This window comes from Mya arenaria, chromosome 14 (assembly GCF_026914265.1).
Source record: "Mya arenaria isolate MELC-2E11 chromosome 14, ASM2691426v1".
Classification (NCBI taxonomy): domain Eukaryota; kingdom Metazoa; phylum Mollusca; class Bivalvia; order Myida; family Myidae; genus Mya; species Mya arenaria.
The window spans coordinates 25,866,245-25,890,714 of NC_069135.1; the positions used below are offsets into that span (position 1 = coordinate 25,866,245).

General features: G+C 33.9%; 1 protein-coding gene across 1 annotated transcript in view; it reads right to left on the reverse strand.

Annotated features, from left to right (window-relative positions):
* The window catches only part of LOC128215949 (plexin-B2-like), a 66,097-nt gene extending 51,589 nt beyond the window's left edge, over window positions 1–14,508 (reverse strand). The window contains 4 exon segments of the mRNA XM_052922549.1: window positions 1,352–1,472; window positions 2,291–2,391; window positions 6,086–6,277; window positions 14,302–14,508. Coding sequence (XP_052778509.1) covers window positions 1,352–1,472; window positions 2,291–2,391; window positions 6,086–6,277; window positions 14,302–14,508 — 621 coding nt within the window.
* Between the last annotated feature and the right edge of the window lie 9,962 nt (window positions 14,509–24,470).

The following is a 24,470-nucleotide window of genomic DNA, read 5'->3' on the forward strand; positions in this document are numbered from 1 at the left end:
ATGTTTTCCATGATTTGACTTCGTGACCTAGTTTTTGAACTCAGGTTACCCAGTTTCAAACTTGACATCGACTTCATAAACACAAACATTCTGAATATAGTTTCATGGTGATTAAAGAGAGAATGTAACCTCTACAGTTTTTACAAAGTTTTTCTATGATTTGACCTAGTGGCCTGGTTTTTGACCTTTGATTATCCAGTTTCAAAATCTACCTAAAGATCATCAAGAATAACATTCTGATCAAGTTCCATGAACATATGGTCATAAATGTGGCCTCTAGAGTGTTAACATGCTTTTCCTATTATTTGACCTGGTGACCTAGTCCTAGAGCTAATCAATATTAACGTTCTGACTAAGTTTCATGAACATACAGTCATAAATGTGACCTCTAGAGTGCTAACAAGCTTTTCCTATGATTTGACCTAATGACCTAGTTTTTTACCACACATGACCCGGATTCAAACTTGACTTAGAGATTATTACTATGCACATTCTGAAGATACTTTCATGAAGATACAGTCATAAATGTGACCTCTAGAGTGTTAACAAGCTTTTCCTTCAATTTGACCTGGTGACCTATTTTTTAACCCCAGATGACCCAATATCGACCTCATCCAAGATTTTATTGAGGGTAACATTCTGACCAAGTTTCATTAAGATTTTGCCCAAATTGCGACTCTAGACTGTTAACAGTCAAATTGTTGACGACTGACGACGACGGATGACTACGACGGACGACAGACACAGGGCGATCACAATCAAGTCAACACCTGCTTTATCTTATTAGCTTACCTGAGCTCAGGTGAGCTAATAAGATAAAGCAGGTGTTGACTGTATTTCCCAAATATTCATCCAATATCAATAATACAAATATTGTCACTGGTAACATAGTATACAAGGACCATTGAAAAAAATATGAAGACACTGTACATAAAATATTTAATAGAGAAAAGGATTATATTCATACATATCACAGAAATTGTCATATTTTCTCTAAAGTTAAGAAACTTTATTAAGATGCGTTTGTTTGTTAATCACTAAAGCATTTACATACAAAGCTAATGCATATGTTCTATCTTTGTTGCAGTTTCTTCAAAAGAAAACCTTAGTCTATATTCTCACAAAATATCATGAGAAGACGTCAAATTCTTAAAGTGAATATGAATCTACATACTTCTTAAATGGTCCTTGTATGTACCTACTTTCATGTAGATACTTATGTTCGCATACAACACCTTTTTATTAGCATCGTAAGCATGGTTATTATAAAAAAAAATGTTCTCGGTATGTAGTAATACAATAGGTTCAAGATTCAAGGTTAGTTTTTAACCCACCTCTTCTTTTAACTTACTGTTTTGTTTTTGCCAATGGGAATCCCTGTGGGTTGCAATTGTAGTGATGAGCAATTAGACAGTGCCGACAGCCAGTGGTTCTGATATTTCTGGTATGTACAAGCAATTCTCCTGGTGGCTCTAACAAAGAAAAAACAACATCAGAATCATGCAATGTATTAACAATTCTGAAAACAAAAGTCCAAATACATTTTGTAATAATCAATATGTCTACCTCTATTAAGCTAAAGAAAATCTACAAATTTGATTTTCATCAAAATACAGATTAATTTGAACTTTTTTATAAGACACTTTTGTATGTTATTGGGACATTTTCAATATATGTACAGACATAATTCCAAGTATGTCTTCCTATAAAATTTATAGTTGATGTACATGTAGATTTTACAATTATATATAGAATTTACAGTCAGTGAATATGCAGATTTTACAATTATATATATAATTTACAGTCAGTGTACATGCAGATTTTATAATAATAGATATCATTTACAGTCTGTAATATACATCAAGATTTTACAATTCCGGTAAGTGCCCATGTAGAATTTATAGTTTGTCTATAGACATATTTTTAAGGTAGAATTTACCATAATGATATTAGATATTACAATGAGTATACTGGTAGCACTTTCAGGTAGATTATTCAATGAGTGTACAGGCACAATTAACAAGGGATACACAAGTCAAATTTTATTTTTTAAGTGAATGCACTTGATAGAATTACAATAAACACAGGCAGAAGTTACAATAAAGTCACAGCATAGGCATTTCACAGATACTGTAATTAGATGCTACAAAGCATATCCATTTTAAGAGAGATGAAATTGTTATTTAATTGTTTTGAATCAAAATCAAAACTATCCAGCCAAAAGCATGCAGTGTAAAATGCTGCAATTAGCAGTATTCACTGAAAGAATTGAAAAAGATAATCACCATACCTTTGAGAATAAACACACCATCCACAAAGAGGATTTTTTCCTTCCATTGTTTGTTCACAAGACATGAACTCAGAGCAATCTGTACTTGAAAACTTGTAAACCTTCAAATTAAAAATCAGTAAAATAACATTTGATAATACTTATGCACAAGCTCCATATGCATGATCAACAATCAAAAGTTACTTTGAAATTATTATCAATGCCAAATCAGTGGGTTATAATTACTAACAGGTTTTATTATAATGTCCATAACATGCTTGCTTTCACCTATGTAAATATTTTATAAACACAAAGATGTGCAATTCTTGCAGTAAAACAAGCACGCTAGAGAATGAATGCAAATGCTTACCAGTCAACTGTTGTTTTTTCAGTCAAAAAGGGTATAAACTCTTAAACTTATGAAGAAAGATAGATGACCTTTGCTGTATAAAGTCTCTGGAAATATTTCTTGTGTACCCAGTTTCATCGATCTTAAACGTTTTTTAAACCCTTTCTTCAAGAGTAAACTTTTACGTGATCAAATTTTAACAAAATGTATAAGAGGATAAATACCGAGTGTTTATGCCTTACAGTTTAAGACAAGATTTTCAAGGATTTCATTAAGAAAGTGTGCAAGGAATATGTGATCCAATGAGCAGGGTCAGTTTAGACCCCAGGGGCATAATTTGAACAAACTTGATAGACGACCACTAGACAATGTTACACATAAATATCTAAGCTCGGTTGCCATGGCAACCAGAGTTCGGCATGGAATTCAGTTTTTTTGGACAATTTTAAAAAAGCACCACCCAAGGTACTGTGAATTTTCATCAAAATTGTCCAAGCGGTTTAGGAGGAGATGAGAAGCAATTGTTGACGCTTGACGGCGGACACCGGACATAAACCGATCACAATAGCTCATCTTGAGCACATTGTGCTCAGGTGAGCTAAATATAATCAAATATACTAGAAAAATAACAAATTTTACAATTGAGAGAAAAAGGGGTTGGTCAGTGTCTTTTTACAGAATAAGATAGGTTACCAGGAACAATCACGCTTTGAATGCCTCATTCAAAGACAAAGGTTTACTACAAAAGAATGTGCTCGACTTTATCATTATGATGACCAGAAACATCTAAATCTTGCCTTTGAAGATGTTGAAACAAAGGTCAAGTCATCCTCAATCTGAACAACACTTTTTACTGGTGTATGGCCATCTTTCTCCATTTGAAATGATGTAAACTTTGATATGTTGCTATCTCCATGGAGCAAATACTGTAAAAAAAACATACAGGGCTAGTTATTAAATATATATTCAATTGTCATTATGAAAAGCATAAGACAAAATATATATTCTTAACAATGATGAGGTAAATATGTGTTACAAAATTAAAAATTGTTAAAAAATGGTTAAAAACTGGCATTAATTAGTTCAATTGCAAAAGGCGACATCATTTTTTCTTCTCTCATTTTAAGGAATAAGATTCACAAATAGGTTAAAGCTAAATTGATAGCTTTGCAAAAATATTGTTAAATGTTGATGCCTAGTTACTCCCATATAATTTTGGTAATTTTGCTTCTTGATTGTTAAAACATTAAATGAACGACAATAAATTCATTCTACATATTGAATATTTGCTCTTTGTTCATGAAATGACTGCAAACAGATGCAGATGCTTTGTTAAAAAGGCGGAAAATCAGAGGTGACTATGGTGGCTAGCAAAATTCCTGAATTTCATGCCACAGTCCCAAAGGGCCAAGGGCAACACCTTGGCAGGTTTCACAGGGGGGAAGCCCCCTTAAAGATATTGGAATGGGGGCGTTTCAATGTAGATCTTCGTAAATTAAAATTATCTCAGTGCCTATGATAGTTTCATTATTTTGCTACAAAATTTATTTGTATGAACAGTACTTAATCAACATAGGAGATGAACAAGGAATTGAGGAAATAAATAAAATGTATTAGTTTGCCAATTGTGACTTTTACACCGATTTTAGATAATTAAGAATTACACCTGAAATTCTATACATTTTAAAAGCTTAAGATTCCACCTACACATCGCCCCTCTGGCTTTAAAGCATTTGAAGAGCTTAAGATTGCACCTTCATATCACCCTCCTGGTTTTAATGCATCTTAAGAGCTTAAAATAGTACCTACATGGCGCCCTCCTGGTTTTCAAGCATTTTAAGAGCTTAAGATTGCACCTACATATAGCCTCTCTGGTATTTAATCACTTAAAGAGCTTAAGATTGCATCACCACATCTCCCTCCTGGTTTTAAAGTTTTTAAAGATCTTAAGATTGCACCTACACATCGCCCTCCTGCTTTTAAAGTTTTAAAAGAACCTAAGATTGCACCTTCACATCGCCCCTCTGGTATTGAAGCATTTACAGAGCATAATATTGCACCTTCAAATCGCCTTTCTGGTTTTAAAGCATTTACAGAGCATAATATTTCACCTTCATATCGCCCCACTGGTTTTAAAGCATGTAAAAAGCATAATATTGCACCTTCACATTGCCCCACTGGTTTTCAGGCATTAACAGAGCATAATGTTGCACCTTCAATTCGCCCCTCTGGTTTTAAAGCATTCAAAGAGCCTATGATTGCATCTTCACTTATATGTACTGGTTGTTAAGACGTTAACAAAATAAACATTTTGATCTAAAAAGAGAACTATGAAAAAATGGATTTCTCATCTTTTCTAATATTTATTTACCCAACTAAACCATTTTTCACAAAAAAATACAATGCACACACAGTATAAGTATCTTCAATTGATAGGGTTCATCCCGACCCGAGCATTGGGTGTTTTGCGGAAACGAGGTTTACCGAGGGTCGGGATGAATATATCTTACACGAGCGGCTATGGTAGATGTTTTTTGTCCCACCTCAGTTAAACAATATTAAGTAAAAATGTATTTTTTGCTGGAACTCTTTTGTGCTTAGTGAGATAATTGCGAATGGATATGCGTCAATTTTCGGTTGTCATGGATATGTGCGCAGTGATTCGGATAATGTTAATAGTCAAATCGGTCTTTAAATAGTTCTAGGGAGAGTGAAGCATTATTTCTTGAAAGGTGCGTAAAAACTGTTTTATGGTGACATTTGAAGCGAGAAATAATAAATTAGCATTCTAAATATTGCCACAAGACAATGATGCTATAGATGACAGTCTTCAACAAGGGAGGTAATTACAGCATGGCGACCATTAAAAAGGAGTTCCATACGGGCATTTTATCTTCGCCCGTGGGCAAGATAAGAATTTCCAGCATGGTTAAATTATTGGATCTACTTATCTTGGGTGGGAGAAAATAATATTTTGACATTTTTCTTCCAAAAAAGCTGGCGAGTTTAAAAAAACATGCAGGTAAAATTACACAATTTGTTCAAGTCTTGCATTCAATTTAAACAACCCCAGATTACATATAACAATTCATTAATCATTATGTTAATAATGAAGGTGATCAATTTTTTACAGCTTTTAAGCAAATGTAGAAGCCATTAAATAGTTATGCCTAGTAAGTGATAATCCTCAAAAGCCTATTAATACTCAAATGGCATCAATTTAATTGTTTTGGGTATTATGGAACACTTTTATCAGATGAACATTAATTGCTATATGCCAAGTATTAAGAACTTGGGCACTTTCATTCTTTACTAAATACTATGACCTTCTTTTTCATTAAGAATACACTAATTTTTATTCCAAACATTACAAAGAAATAAGGTAAGAAATAAAATATTTTATAATCAAATTAAATGATAAAGTATCTAACATCACAGAATGTATCGAATTCTTGTAGTCTACTCACTTTAAGAACAAATCCATTTGCTGTTCCTGCTAAAATAACATCAGAACTTTCCAGGTTGGTCTTGGAAAATGTTGTAATATATCCTTCCTCCGCACTTGTCTTATTAACAAAGTCAAGCTTAATCGGACTTTGTCCACTTGAGTTGTACCTGTAGCCTTCCGAACATTCTATAGATTCAAGATCAGTGGTCGCCTGAAATTATTGATAGAAAAATAACAGTGAAAAGATTTAGATTAACTTGTGTAAAGAACTTTTAATAACAACTTTGATGACGTGAATCCAAGGTGGGTATCTTTCAGGAGTGCACATTATGCCGACAAAAGATTGGAAGCATAGAGTGAGAATGGCGATCTGACTAGTAATTCAATTCAGTAAAAGATAATAAGCCAATTATAAGCGTTGTTGCCAACACCCACTCAACCACACTACCTAGCAAATATTTCACTTTTAGGAAAATATTTTTTAAATTTTCCTTACACAAGTCCTTTAAAACATATGTCTCATATTTGACAACTGTGTGGGTCATGATTTGAACAATCTTGGTACGGACTACAAAAAATACAACATGGTAAAAAAACTAAATTCTGAGCCTTGTTAATTTGGAATAAATGTGGGGGGTTTTCAGTGTTTCTTTTAGCTCTTTTGATTGCAAATGTAACCAGAGTTTTGAAGGGGAAACATATTTCTTTGAACAATTTTGGAAGAGTATAACCCAATAACCATTCCTATCCTAATTGCTGAATTTGAAAAAGCGGTATTGAATGAAATGTCTTTTTGTTGATGCTGGATGCCAGACAACAAAATACTACTATACCTCACCAATGAGCTAAAAAATATGTGTGGATTTTATTGTTTCAGTGTGTGTTTTCTTCAAATCTCATAAAGGGGCAAAATTTCAAAATATTTCACTAGGAAGTATATATGCTTGCACGCCAGCAATAGCTACATCGTCTTTTTAATATCAGTCAGGCACGACTCACCCAAATTTGCACAACATCATCACCTGAAGAAAATTCATCCAAATTTGCACAACATCATCACCTGAAGAACATTCCCCCAATTTGCACAATATCATCACCCGAAAAACCTTCCCTCAAATTTGCACAACATCATCACCAGAAGAAAATTCCCCCAAATTTGCACAACATCATCACCTGAAGAACATTCCCCCAAATTTGCACAACATCATCACCTGAAGAACATTCCCCCAATTTGCACAATATCATCACCCGAAAAACCTTCCCTCAAATTTGCACAATATCATCACCTGAAGAAAATTCCCTCAATTTACACAACATCATCACCCGAAAAACCTTCCCTCAAATTTGCACAACATCATCACCAGAAGAAAATTCCCCCAAATTTGCACAACATCATCACCTGAAGAAAATTCCCCCAAATTTGCACAACATCATCACCTGAAGAAAATTCCCCCAAATTTGCACAACATTATCACCTGAAGAAATTTCACCCAAATCTGAACCGCATTATCAACTGAAAAAAATTCCCCCAATCCCCCCAAATTTGATCACGAAAAGATGTTCCCCTAAATTTACACAACATTATCACCTGGAGAACGTTCCCCCAAAGTTGCACAATATCATCATCTGCAAAAAATTCACCCAAATTTGCACAACATCTTCACCCGAAGAAAATTCCCCCAAATTTTCACAACATCATCTCCTGAATAACATTCCTCCAAACTTACACAACATCATCTCCTGAAGAACATTCCTCCAAATTTTCACAACATCATCTCCTGAAGAACATTCCTCCAAACTTACACAACATCATCACCTGAAGAAAATTCCCCCAAATTTTCACAACATCATCACCTGAAGAAAATTCCCACAAATTTGCACAACATCAGCACCTGAAATAATTTCCCCCAAATTTGCATAACATCATCACCAGAAGAAAAATCCCCCAAATTTGAACAGCATCATCAACTGAAGAAAATTCCCCCAAATCTGAACAGCATCATCAACTGAAGAAAATTTGCACAACATCACCTAAAGAAAATTCCCCCAAGTTTGCACAAAATTATGACCTGAAGAACATTCCCTCAAATTTGAACAGCATCATCAACGAAAGAAAATTCCCCCAGATTTGCACAACATTATGACCTGAAAAAAATTCCCCCAAATTTGCACAACGTCATCACCTTCAGAAAATTCACCCAAATTTGCACAACATCATCACCCGAAGAAAATTCCCCCAAATTTGCACAACATTATCACCTGAAGAAAATTCCCCCAAATTTGCACAACATCATCACCCGAAGAAAATTCACTCAAATTTGCACAACATCATCACCAGAAGAAAATTCCCCCAGATTTGCACAACATTATGACCTGAAAAAAATTCCCCCAAATTTGCACAACATCATCACCTGAAGAAAATTCACCCAAATTTCCACAACATCATCACCTGCAGAAAATTCACACACATTTGCACAACATCATCACCCGAAGAAAATTTCACTAAATTTGCACAACATTATCACCTGAAGAAAATTCCCCCAAATTTGCACAACATCATCACCTGAAGAAAATTCCCCCAAATTTGCACAACATTATCGCCTGAAGAAATTTCACCCAAATCTGAACCGCATTATCAACTGAAAAAAATTCCCCCAAATTTAAACAGCATCATCAACTAAAGAAAATTCCCCCAGATTTGCACAACATTATGACCTGAAAAAAATTCCCCCAAATTTGCACAACGTCATCACCAGAAGAACATTCCCCCAGATTTGCACAACATTATGACCTGATAAAAACTCCCCCAAATTTACACAACATCATCACCTGAAGAAAATTCCCCCAAATTTGCACAACATTATGACCTGAAGAAAAATTCCCCAAATTTGCATAACATGATCACCTGAAGAACATTACCCCAAATTTCTACAACATCACTTGAAGAACTTTCCCCCAAATTTGCACAACATCATCACCTGAAGAAAATTCGACCAAATTTGCACAATATCATCACACGAAGAACATTCCCCCAAACTGACACAACATCATCACCAGAAGAACATTCCCTCAAATTTGCACAACATCAGCACCCGAAGACCATTCCTCCAAACTTACACAACATCATCACCTGAAGAACATTCCCCCAAACTGACACAACATCATCACCAGAAGAACATTCCCCCAAACTGACACAACATCATCACCAGAAGAACATTCCCTCAAATTTTCACAACATCATCTCCTGAAGAACATTCCTCCAAACTTACACAACATCATCTCCTGAAGAACATTCCTCCAAACTTACACAACATCATCTCCTGAAGAACATTCCTCCAAATTTGCACAACATCATCACCTGAAGAACATTCCCTCAATTTACACAACATCATCACCCGAAAAACCTTCCCTCAAATTTGCACAACATCATCACCAGAAGAAAATTCATCCAAATTTGCACAACATCATCACCTGAAGAAAATTCATCCAAATTTGCACAACATCATCACCTGAAGAAAATTCATCCAAATTTGCACAACATCATCACCTGAAGAACATTCCCTCAATTTACACAACATCATCACCCGAAAAACCTTCCCTCAAATTTGCACAACATCATCACCAGAAGAAAATTCATCCAAATTTGCACAACATCATCACCTGAAGAAAATTCCCCCAAATTTGCACAACATCATCACCTGAAGAAAATTCCCCCAAATTTGCACAACATCATCACCTGAAGAAAATTCATCCAAATTTGCACAACATCATCACCTGAAGAAAAGTCATCCAAATTTGCACAACATCATCACCTGAAGAAAATTCATCCAAATTTGCACAACATCATCACCTGAAGAACATTCCCTCAATTTACACAACATCATCACCCGAAAAACCTTCCCTCAAATTTGCACAACATCATCACCAGAAGAAAATTCATCCAAATTTGCACAACATCATCACCTGAAGAAAATTCATCCAAATTTGCACAACATCATCACCTGAAGAAAATTCATCCAAATTTGCACAACATCATCACCCGAAAAACCTTCCCTCAAATTTGCACAACATCATCACCAGAAGAAAATTCACAACAATTTGCACAACATCATCCCCTGAAGAAAATTCCCCCAAATTTGAACAGCATCATCACCTGAAGAAAGAATCACCCAAATTTGCACAACATCATTACCAGAAGAAATTTGCCCCAAATTTGCACAACATCATCATTCGATGAACATTCCCCAAAATTTGCAAAAAATCATCACCTGAAGAACATTCCCCCAAATTAACACAACATCTGCACCTGAAGAAAATCCCCCAAATTTGCACAACATTATCACCTGAAGAAAATAACCCCGAATTTGAACAGCAACATCACCTAAAGAAAATTCACCCAAATTTGCACAACATCATCATCTGAAAAAAATTCCCCCAAATTTACACAACATCTGCACCTGAAGAAAATTCACCCAAATTTGCACAACATCATCACCTGCAGAAAATTCCTCAAAATTTCCACATCATCACCCGAAGAAAATTCCCCCAAATTTGCACAACATCATCACCTAAAGAACATTCTCCCAAATTTGCACAACATTATCACCTGAAAAAAAATCCCCTAAATTTGCACATAATCATCACCTGAAGAAAATTCCCCCAATTTGCACAACATCATCACCTGAAGAAAATTCCCCCAAATTTGCACAACATTATCACCTGAAGAACATTCCCCCAAATTTGCACAACATTATCACCTGAAGAAAATTCCCCCAAATTTGCACAACATCATCACCTGAAGAAAATTCCCCCAAATTTGCACAACATCATCACCTGAAGAAAATTCCCCCAAATTTGCACAACATCATCACCTGAAGAAAATTCCCCCAAATTTGCACAACATTATCACCTGAAGAACATTCCCCCAAATTTCATTTTTCTATTTGAAATGGTCTTGGAGTTTTGATCGACACAAGTCCAGAAATGCCATTTATTTTACTAATCAAAGGGCCAGAACTCTAGTTTTACTAAGTGCAGCATGAAATGAAACCACAGGTGCACAACTTCATCACACCAAATTGATGTTTCGTTCCTCAGATTTTTGCAAAAAAAAAATAGGGAGCGAACGAGCGATCGAAAAAACACACAATTTTGTCAGTTTTCATAAAACCTGAAGCGAGCGAAGAGCGAAATAATTTTATTTTTCTGATTATCAATATTAATCTACCTGAATCACTTTAACATAATTTGCAATTGTATTTACTGACATTCATTAGGATTGATTTCAGGTGTTAAAAAAATGATGTTTTACACAGGCATCATCAAACATCAGACTCCATTCTCTTATGGTCAGTGAGATGCTTTAATAATCACAGATTATTGTAAAAGAAAAGAGAAATTAAGGTGATTACGCTTTACCTATTATTGGTCTATCCGGGCCAATGTTGATATGCTACCGTATTGTATTATGCATAGGACGCATTTTTTTACCCCAGATTATCACCTAAAAAATTGCCTGCGTCCTTTCTATGCTATTAGGATTTTACCTGTTTGTCACAAGTCCATTTCAGACAGAAAATGTCAGACCGGAGACAAACGTGAAAATGGTAAGTACTGATACTCAGTGCCCGCAGAAGAGAACAACTGACGTAGGTAAAAATCACGCAAATTAACACACGCATAAATATATTGAATGTTTACTTTAAAATGATTAATTGAGAAATAAACTAAACATGAGTGAGTGTTTACTTTTTTACCAAAGGGAACTACTCACAAAACTTGATGTGAGTCAGCGCTTGTTGGATGTCACTGTTTTAAAAAAAATAATAATGGTATGTGCATACTGCAAAGAAGCATTATTGTCACTATCAAATCTTTCAAATGTGCAAAGGTGTAAAAAACACTCGCTGTCATTAGAAAAATATCAATAGAACAAATCATTGCGATGGTAATACCGTATGGTTGTTTGTTCGCACTTTACCACGTGTTTAATACTTATCTGAGGGTGTTGACATTTTGAGAACATTCACGCATACTATAAGACTTTTTTCTTTTCGATACACCGTCAGAAGACAACTAATTCAAATTGATGAAAAGCGTCATCAGGTTGACGGAATAAAACTGTATTATTATCTGTGCTACTGTTACTTTTCTTACGTATCTAAAGTATAAATTTACTTGAAATAAACAACGAAGTACATATCAGTTTACTATGAAATTTAATATCGCATCATGGTTTATAATGACCTTTGCCATTTTCACGATCCCAATAAATAAATCGTCAAAACAAATGGCGGATACTGGACTAACCAAGAATGCTAAATTACTGATATACGATGATAACTAACGAAATACACAGTTATCGAAATATGCCTTCATATACATTTTATTTTATTGTTTTTACCTTTATATATATTATAAATACTTTACCAACCTAAATTTTTACGCTCTGATTTTGACATTTTTCCGCTGCGTCCTATCTTATATATTAAGGCTTTTTACCCGTTTTTTTACAATTGTTTTGCCTGCGTCCTATTTATGCTAGCTTCCTATACATAGTATAATACGGTATTTGTGAAAAGATATCTGTTGTTTTGTCAGACTATGGTAAAAAAAATGATACATCAATTTGGACCAAACAATGAACCATGTTCCTGTTAAGTGAAGGTGTCTTCTTCAGAATCGACATTTTAAGGTAAAATTCTGGTCACTTGCATTATGACTTGAATCAAATAATACTTAATTGAGTCCTTTAATTTTCATCATTCTGACTTCCATCCAAAACGAATCAATAATTACGCAATATTATAACCACCATTATCAGATGTATACACATGTTTTTTGCATAATTATTGATTGGATTAATGATCCTTTAGTGCATGAGACGATGAAAATAACTTCCAGTATGGTCAAACACATTTATTGTCAAAAATAAGATTTAATTTCCAAAATTCGAGCCACAGTGTTTATACCGGAAGCCGCCATTTTGATTGAATTTATTGAAACCAATGCTGATTCGATAGATATACAGTATAAAACACTATGCATCAGTTAAAAATACTTTCCTTGACTAAAATACTTCAAAGAGCATAGAAAATTATAATTTATTATTTCAGCCTATAAAAAAATTATTTCGCTGGTTCGCGATTAAAACATAGGAGCGGGCGCACAACAAAAATAATATTTTTACATTTTCAAAAAATACGAGCAGTAAATTATCCGCGGAACGAAACATCAATTTGGTGTGGCCTAAACAACATTCCAATTTTTGCCAGTTTAGGGGCCATAGTTCTAGTTTTACCAAATGCAGATGAGAAATGAAACCCCGGGCGTACAACTCATCACCCCATTATTATTTTTCTAATGGTTTATGGTCATGCCCTTATATTTTATATACTTAAGATATTATTGATGCTTGGTTCCGCACATTTACGTATGGGGAAATCCCAGCTTAATATTGGATACTTTTATTTTGAAGAATATTACAATAATGGTTCCATGTAAATTTTTGAGTGTAATATAAAATCACGATCAACTTACATTTGGTAGGCATTTGCTCTCAAAATATGTTGGCTTTACACAATCTTCACAATCAATAACTTTTTTTTGCTCTTCTGTTATGCTTTGATTTATATCTCTAAAATCTACAGAACACAGTATGCCATGATCACTTTCTATTTTTTCTGTGTTAATTCCATTCGCAAAAGTTACAAATAACGTTACAGCATCACTGGTTTCAACCAAAATAGCATCTTGAACTAAATTGTATGATTCATAAGAATTGCATAGCAGTTGCATATCAACAAACGTTAAAAACCGGTCTTTGCAAACTCTTGATATTTTGGAAATATACTTTGAAGAGTTTTGTTCCTGTTGATTAGTAAAAAAAAAAATGTGTCCATCAAACTGAAAAACTGCTCTGTAATCTATTTCTACATGCTCTTTTAATTCAACATATCCAGAACCTGTCTTTTTGAATTCATCGCCTATTTTAAATTGTTCAATCATTCGTAGACTGTCGTCTGTTTCTTTCCAGGAAACTGCTAGAGTCAAATAAGATTGATTTCCTGTTTGTGTAACGATTCCGTTTACATATGTAGCATTGGGCTGGATTACTCTTTGATCAGATTGAGTAGTTTCATTAAAACTATCAAGACCTAAACATTTACAAATACCCCCATAATGTCCACACACTATCAAACAATCCGTTTTGTCATCAACCAAAATCAATGCTACTGTATCTGAATCTGGTACACTTATGTCCTCTTTCATCACCTCATCAAATCTATAATTTAACTTGTACACTTTATTTCCATCAGCTATGTAAAAACTGCCGTTGTAAGGAACTATTTTTGACAACTCCTTTCCTCTTCGGACAATTTCAGCCTCGCTATCTATAACAGCAGCAAAAGTAGTCAAAACTAGGAGGAGGATGGCATGCATTCTTATTCCTTCATTGGCCTGTTCTTCTGAAATGAAAGGAAATATGTCAACCAGAATAGTCAAAACCCTAAAAAGAAAATTTTGCTACTGTAGCTTTCCATGTAACTCAATTTTAAAATTCAGGTATGTTCTACATTTTAAAAATTAATACTGTTTAAAACATAAAGGTCCAAATAAAGTCCTGCAAAAAATATCATGAACAGATTCTGGAAGTTCCCATTGCTTTTTTGTTAAGGTATGATGACTGCGCTGTGCATGATTTAACCTCTTGAAAACATTTTCATAAACTCCGTTTGGAATTCAATGAACTTTACCACATTGGTAGCACTCTAATTCATTGATTTTTTGTACACAGAATCAGGCTAGCTGGTATGTTATATTGGTATTTTTAATACATAGAATATAAAAATATTGGATAGTAGATATAATGCTAAAAATGTTAGATGTTAATTTTAACACTTTTGGGGGACTTTATTGAATGTAAAATAGGAGTCTTAGACCATGGAATTGTATTCCTCCGTCTGCAGATAGAGTTGGGATCTTGATTATTGAAATACTTGGGGTTTACCTTAGTTTATCATTATTTGTTTTATTGTTAAGTTTCCTCAAGTTAATGCATACTTTGATAAGATTTACCTTTTAGGTTTTTTCTTTATTCGGGACTGTTGGGATAAGAGTGAGGTTTGTGCACACAAACTGGTTTAACCCCCCAGTAAATTTACATTTTACTGACCACTCCAAAGCAGTACCTAACAATCCTTGTTAAAGAAGTCCAATTTAGATGAGATTTTGGCAAAAACTCGGAAAGCAAATGTTAAAGAAACACCTTGAAATGTTGATGTTCAACAATTTACGTTATTATTTTATTCAGGATTGTTGGGATACGAGTGAGGTTTGTGCACACAAACTGGTTAAAACCCCCAGTAAATTTACATTTTACTGACCAAGGCGGTACCTAACAATCCTTGATAAACATACCTAGTTTTTTATATAGTATATATGCATTGTGCTGTTTGTGGAGTTTTGTGCTGTGCTTCCATGTTTCTTGTTTGTGAATTTTTGTGTTCTAAGTATTTGGCGTTTACCCAGTGCGGGGTTTATGTTTAAACTTTTGGCTACTGAGCTTGTTTCTGTAGTTTTTCACATAAGTATTAGTAAAGATTTATATGCCTGCTCGAATGTAAATATCATTTAAACATGCATGCCCTAATAGACAGGTCTTTTTGTTGGTATATCTTCTGATTCTGCAACATGTAAACAATGATTACCTTTTAACTCCAAAACAAAATGGAATTTATTCCAATAAAAAGATTTCCATCTATCACCATTTTAGAGTTCCTCCTGACATGCATAAACAGAAAAACCCTACCCAGGTACACTAGTGTATACTATGACAGAGCTGTAAGTCATTCCTCATCCTTGCTGAATTGTGCTTTGTGATATATTAAAGCCATGTGCTCAGTAAACCATTTAATTGATTTACACAGCAAGGTATGTTTATAGCTGCATTATGCAGTATATACTGACTGGTATTTCATATTTTTAACTGGAATTGACTAGATTTTGTAAAGCTGCCCAATGGGGAACATTTGGGGGGGGGGGGGGGGGTAGCGCGCAATTTTTGGTTCCTAAAAAGACTCACCCTGCTGTTTAATAGGGCATTTATTGTATAAAATAAAATTGTTTACTTAAAACAAGATGGCCCTATATCGCTCACCTGAGTAAAACTTTGTGCTATAGACTTGCTGATACTTAAAGGGCAATAACAGGGATTTCGCTTCTATGATGTATTATGCCCATTCACATTCTCACCAAATTTTGTGAAGATTGGACAAATGCCTAAAAAGTTATTGATAGGACAAGAGCAACTTTAGGCCATTTCTATAATAAAAAAGGTGCAACTATTATATATCCAGTTTTTCAAACAAGCGTGTAAAAACATGACAAATACGTATTTGTTTAAAAAGATACAAAGGGCAATAACTCTTACAATATTTAGGTTGGATTTATATAACTCGTCACAAAAAAGCACAATTTACTGTGAATAAGTTCATGAAGGTTCCCCCTGGGTTCTAAAAAATTGTCGCCACTTTTTCGCGAGGGGGGGGGGTTAAGGGGGCAGCGAAAGGCCCCCTTACGGGTCCAGGTTAGCCCCCTTGTGGGGGCCAAGGGGGCAAAGCCCCCTGAAGCTCATGGGGTTTAAGCATTTTAAGTTCCTTAAATTGCATTTAATTAGCACATTATCGTGCAAAAACATAATATTTTGTTGTAAATGAAGCACAAGATATTAGCAAATTGTTATTCTATTGACAAAATACATTGTATATGGACTAGTATATAAATTTAAAAAAATATGAAAATATTGCAAAAAAGTGACATAAACATCAATATGTTGATTTCAGTCTTATGCCTGCTTACAATAGTGTCATAGCATTAAAGAATACAATTGTGAAATTATGAGATAAATTTAAAATAGATGGAAACTCAAACAAATATACATTGTCAAACTAGGGCCATAACTTTCCTAATAGAAATTCGTCTACCTACTCTTTACTCCAGCCAACTTATTAGAAGCCTTATCAAATAGGGTTTAATTCTTTTTATTTGTAAGCATACCCAATCTTTTTGAACCCTTAGAATGCTGTATTTATAGCGATTACAAATTGCGACAAAACCGAAAGCAAACCATTTTTTAGCGCTTAAACGTCATTACGAAATTTGCATATCACGTGACCATCCGACAACATAAAATTCTATGATTTGCATTTTAAAGCTTACACGAAAATTACGCAACAACAAAGTTGTTGAGCTAAATATTAAAATTGTTTTGCTAAAAAGATACATAACAGTTAAAGGAAGGGTGTCATTGTTTATCCGTGAAAGCAATAAAATTCTGCAATATTTAGCGAGGAGTGACAGTGCCGTGACTGCTTGCCCTAATTATCGGATTAATTTTTGTTGTCGCACCAGCAGATGCGCTTGATTTATGACAGTGACAGAATCGATTATCATGCAGGCCACATGGACACCACATACGTCATTTTTAGAAAATATTTTAGAAAACATCGTTGTCGCCATAAATTCGCCAAATTTGAAAAGTTGTCGCCAATTTTGCGATTTTCCAGCGGGAAACTGTTTGAAGTCGGTACTTTCAATGATTTTAAAACAATAAAATAACAATAAAAAACAGATGACCCACATTCGAATTTGACTGAAAAATTATCAAAACAACCTTTCTGACAAATTTCCAGGATATTTGGGCTTAAAATGTTACCTCTAGAGTGTTAACAAGGTTTTTCCATATTTGGGCTCTGTGGCCTAGTTTTTGACCCAAGATGACCCATATTCGAACTTGAGCTAGAAATCATTGAAAAAAGCGTTCTGACATATTTCCAGGATATTTGGGCTGAAAATTATACCTCTAGAGTGTTAACAAGGTTTTTCCATATTTGGGCTCTGTGACCTAGTTTTTAACCCCAATTGACCCATATTCGAGCTTGAGCTAGAAATCATTGAAACAACCTTTCTGACAAATTTCCAGGATATTTGGGCTGAAAATACTTCCTCTAAAGTGTTAACAAGGTTTTTCAATATTTGGGCTCTGTGACCTATTTTTTGACCCCAAATGACCCATATTCCAACCTGAATTAGAAATCATTGAAGCAACCTTTCTGACAAATTTCCAGGATATTTGGGCTGAAAATGTTACCCTTAGATTGTTAATAAGGTTTTTCCATATTTGGGCTCTGTGACCTAATGTTTGTCCCCAGATGACCCATATTCGAACTTGAGCTAGAAATCACTGAAGCAACCTTTCTGACAAATTTCCAGGATATTTGGGCTGAAAATGTTACCCTTAGATTGTATACAAGGTTTTTCCATATTTGGGCTCTGTGACCTAATGTTTGGCCCCAGATGACCCATATTCAAACTTGAGGTAGAAATCAACTAAACAACCTTTCTGACAAATTTCCAGGATATTTGGGCTGAAAATATTACCTCTAGAGTGTTAACAAGGTTTTTCCATATTTGGGCTCTGTGACCTAGTTTTTGACCCAAGATGACCCATATTCCAACTTGAGCTAGAAATCATTGAAACAACCTTTCTGACGAATTTCCAGGATATTTGGGCTGAACATATTACCTCTAGAGTGTTAACAAGGTTTTTCCATATTTGGGCTCTGTGACCTAGTTTTTGACCCCAGATGACCCATATTCGAACTTGAGCTAGAAATCATCGAAACAACCTTTCTGACAAATTTCCAGGATATGTGGACTGAAAAAGTAGCCTCTAGAGTGTTAACAAGTTTTTGTATTTTTTAGGGTCATGTGACCTAGTTTTTCATCCCAGATGACCCATATTCAAACTCGTCAGAGTAAATATAGTGTAACTATAGTGTTAACAAACTAAGTGTGGACGGGCGACAGACGACGGACATTCATCGATCCTAATAGCTCACCCTCAGCCTACGGCTAAGGTGAGCTTAAAATAGGTATTAATATCCAACATTAATTTTCAGTTTAGAAACAAATGTCTCTTTTTCTCAATTAAATCAGAGAGGAAACCCTCCCACCATTCATTTAAGTATTTGCATAAGATAATATTTTGACACTATAAAAACTATCAAAATTCTATTTGTACCCAAAAAACAGGCTCAGAAGAAAACATACTAGCTTCAAGTCTTCCTTCCACATATTATGAAGTCAAAAGAGTAATCAATGAGAATCTTTATGAACTTACCTATTAAAAATACTGCTTGGTGTCTTTACATTATTTTATCAGTTTCGTTCTGTTGCCTGAAAATATTCATCATTTCTGATAATAGATACATACAATGCATTACATGTATTAATGTTGAAGAAATGCTTGCTGCCAGAATGTACATACACACAAAGACTCGAAGTAAAATCTCTTTCTGGTGTGGATCACATTTCCTTAACAGTAAATAATCAGATTTTAATTCAATGGCAGTTATTAATTCAACTAAAACAAGAGAAAAATAGCATTCTTAAAAGGTTGTTTTGTTAGTTATATACTTATGAAAAACATTTCATTTCAAAACTTCTTACTTTAAATGTTTGTTTTAGACTTGTTATCAAAATGTTTGATAATTGATAATTACAGTAACTTTAAAAGTGTGGCTAATGGGAATAATTAACCAAAACAGCTGCCAATAATGATTGGTACAGACAAGTTAACTCCGGAAATGTTTATCGCATGTAGAGATTTGCTCCGATGTTATGCAAATTATTTAACTATATGTATTTCAACTCTCTTTATCCTACTAGCTGGACAAAAGGTATTATTGTCCCCGTAAGAAAGGTAATCTAAACGATGTAAATAACTACAGAGGCATTAACCTCACAAGTATTTTTTTCGAAATTATAGTCAATTATTCTAGATAATAGACAGCGGCTGTGGGCGGACAATAACAACTTATTGTCAGACTATCAATAGAAGCAAACGAAGTACTTCTGATTGCATATTTGTTTTATGGTCTATTATTAAGAAAGTAATTAACAATGATAAACGAAAGTTGTATTGTGCATTTGTTGAATTCTGTAATGCATTTGATGTTGTTTATCGGAAAGGTATTTGGCTTAAGCTTATTCACTACGGCGTTTCTAGTAGAATGGTATCAATGCTTAGGAAAATATATGATGTCGTTGCTTCATGTTTCAGAGTAAATTCAGTGTATACTGATTTCTTTAAAAGTCATACGGGTGTAAAGCAAGGGGAACCACTCTTTCCACTTTTATCTCTGTTTTGCATTAAAGATATGCAACAACATTTGAATAGCGATGACGTAGATGCTGTTACTATAGATGATATTCGTATATTTATGTTGTTATTTGCAGATGATGCTGTGTTATTTTCATATACTGCTGATAGTCTGCAAACATTGTTAAATAATCTGTATAATTATTGTAATACATGGGGTATATCTGTCAATATTGAGAAAACTTGTGTAATGGTAATTAGTTCCAAACTTCGTATCTGCAAACATTAATTTACCGGCATGTTAAAGCTGAGGGTACATTATGCCCAACGACATTTGAGCCAAAGATAATACAGCAGATATCAGTGCAAAATTATTTAAATTTAGCAGAAGTGCTCTAGATATTGAATAGTTTTACTATTTAATATGTATCATGTTTATCCTCGATGAAGGCTGGCCTGCCATTCTGTATTTTTTTTATTTAAGCAATTTAAAGCAAAGCAATTTAAGTATTACAGTAAACCAAGCTTTATAATATCAATGCATGTATACAAGTGAGCGATCTAGCATTAATGTTAAAGTCACATAATGTCACTGACACATTGTTTTGCCCATAAAACAATGATTACCACAATTATGAGTGGATTACCTACTGTTTAGGCCAAGAAAATTAAATGTGTGTTTCCAATTTCACTGCCAAAAACAGAAATAGTATCTTTTTTATGTAAATTTGCCTTTCACACTTTAAACCTTCATTATTTTGTTTGGGTCAACAACAACAACTTAAGCGCTAAATAACACAAATACATATTATGTCTCTTTCAAGTGCAATAAAAAAATGAAAATATATTCTGAAAAGAAGAGATATCAATGGTCCAAAAACATAATTGTCTGCTGGTAATGAAATTTGAGAGCTATGTAAAATAATTACATGTAGGGTCGGTCTGGAAATTGGAAACAAACTTTTTTGGTAACGCCTTAAAATACTGTGATGATACTTGTACTTAAGCTAAAGAGGTAATATCCTCAATACAAAAGTGATTAGGCGTAATCACGGAAAATATATAACATTACTAACAAGTCAAGTAAATGTGTTGTTACTGAGTCATTAATGGGATTTTCAATTAGCACTAAGAAGGCGAGTTTTCAAAGTCCATTAATAAGTGACTTTCAACTTAAAATAACTCCTTCATTTTTACTCTATTATAAATAATTCAAGCGTCTGCTATCCAAGTTTATAAAACTATTTACAATAGCTAGAATACGATTTATTGTTTAGATTCCAATCACAAAGAGTTCCAAGAAACAGTTAATGTACATGAACACAATCAAGACGAAAATAAAGAAAACACATTCCAACATGGTAAAAGTTGCATGAAACAATGCAATACATTCAACACAAATATCTTGTCTTCAATAAGGAATTATAGATTTGTCTAGAAAAACAGAAATGATTTAAAAATTTGATATTAGATCATGTTTGTTTAGTTACAAATACACAAACATTTCCGTACAAGTATGATTCTTGTCCAAATCGTATTTTTTTCCAAAACATTAACTTCCTCAAATGGTGAAAAAGTCAGAAAATAACCTATTGAATAAGGATGTGATAAACATACATGCAGGCTGGAAATAGGTTGTTGGTTATATACTATACGAATTGAATACTTCAATTCATACACCAGTGTTTTTCTTAAACTGATGTGGGTCGAAAATTGGGCCAGTTTCAAAATTTAAAAATATCACAACCTGTGAGGTGATCTGTTTATAAGACTACCCCTTACTTTGCCACTGAAATCTAGGTTTTTTTGTATAGCCTGTTTATCAGACCAGGTTGATTCTAAAAGCAAATCCAGCCCTTTAAGTGCAAAATATTTATTTTTTTGTTATCTCAGTCCCAAAACATAGGGTTTATGTAGGCAGGTCAGACTCATCATTTTTAGATTTGATCAAAGAAGTGTAGCAACACTTTTTTCATTTTCAAGCTTGAACTGTACCCATTTTGTCAGGTTCATTATTGACTTAACCCTATAAAAACAATAAATCTACGTTTAGCCAATAAAAATAGCTACAAATGTAAGGAAAACCCAAGAAGTAAAGTTGAAAGGTAAGATTTTTTTTGCCCAGTGGTAATAAAACATTAGGGTTAGGTTAAACAAATTAGGACAGGCACAACTAATTTCTTTGTTTTATAGGCCTTATGAAAATTTACAAGCTGTGTTGAACAACCTCTTTTATTATTTTATTACTTCTAAGTGTATCTCAGATAACTGACAGTTTCAAAAGAATAAAAATACCCTCTTCAAAGATAACAACCTGCTTCAATAGATGATTAAGATTTCTTTAAAAAAAAAAAGATATCATATTTGTGAAACTTGGCTGCATGCCCAAATATCCCATATATCTGACATAGCATATAAAAAGGCTATTATATCAGCGTTATTTTCTTCCTTTTTGACTAAGATGTGCTCAATGCTAACATTATGGGAACAAAACTGAGAAAGACGGATGATAATGAAAAAAAAACAATACATCTGCTGTCAACAGTATTAATCACATTTCATGCAGTATTAACTGGTTACCTTCGTCACAATTAAGTAACAGTACCAGTTCTATAATGTTATGAAGTCCTTTTTCTTTAAAGGCAAGTATCCCTATTGTAACAGAAAAACACTCTCATGGATACTAGCAGATGCGGAAAAAATAAGGGGATTTCCCTTTAGCATTGCACGGCATTTACATGTATCTTGTCCTGCTGTGCCCTTTTGTTTGACAGAACCCTCTTTGATGATTTTGAGCTATATTGGATATTTATTGGGCATATTGTCATACATAATTTGACACTTCAATAAAGATAACAACATAGGTATTCATAACAACTACTAAGTAGTCACAATACATACACAATATAAATTGAACATTGGCCTTTGCCTTTTGCCCCAGTAAGGCTCATTCAATGCGCATCTAAAGTGCCCTGTCTGACCCAGCATCCTGCCCTTTTTAAATCATGGCTGGAGATTTATTCCTTCGCTAGTATATTTGTCCTGAGCATAATAATATTTAGTCTACAGACAATCTAAACCAATTTATGTGTACTAGCAAGATATTTTAACAAGAATTTCTTCAAAAAATACTCAGCCATGGAACATCAGCGGGATGACTAGTGTCAGAATAGTTTGAGTGTTCCACATGTAACAGAGATTGTGTTTGGTTTAATTGTTTATGGGTAATTCCTATGTCAGTGTAGCTTTTTAAAGGTATATCATAACCATGCACAATATTACAGAGTATTAAAATGTTTCACTATACACATGCAACTTTTCAATACAGAAATTTATGTTTACACTCCTATGAAGGTAACGAAACACCAATAATATTATGTGCTGTATCATAAGATTTATTGTAGGACGTCAATATAAAAGACCCACAGAAATTTTGAGAACATTTGTTAAGACTATATTGATCAACCTTGAAGGTAGTACACCAGTTTTAGCTGGAAACTAAACGACGTTATAAAATAAAAGGATACCAAGTAAATTTAGCTTGAAACAAAACAATCTTACAAAATAAAGAAAATAAAAACAACTAATGTGTAAACTATTTTTAGTTTTTTTGCTGGATGATTTAACATTAAAAGAAGTCGCAGGGAAATAATTTATTCAATTCTTCAACTTCAAACAATCAGAGATCTATTCAAAAGGAACTCCTTATTTATTGACTTTTTAATTTAATGATGCTCAAAGGGATTTCTATTTTAAGTTTATATCGACCAATGAAAACATTTATTTTATTTAGTATTCTATGAATTTTACAGGAAATCAGGGTGATTTCAGACGGCCTAGAAATCCTACCATTTTTAGGCCCTTGTTATTGACTTAACAAAAAACAACTAATTGCCTACGACCTAATCTGCAAACATATGTATTCACTGATTTGAGCCTCACGAAGTGTGATGCAATGATGACCATGGACCTTGTGAATCTAACAGTAAAACCTATGATTGGGTTTATGCATAAATGGAAAGAATGTTACCATAAAACTGGACAAATAGTCAAACTTTTTCTACACTATATGAATACAATACTTCCCTTCCCAGATTAAATCACTATTGATTCAAGGAAAAGGTCAAATGCCTCCTTTAAAAGTTATTTCTATCATTCAAAACTTAAATTGAAATATATTCAGCAATGTAAGCATATTCAACCCCAGACTGTGATACAGTAGAGTCAAGATTTCGGTGTG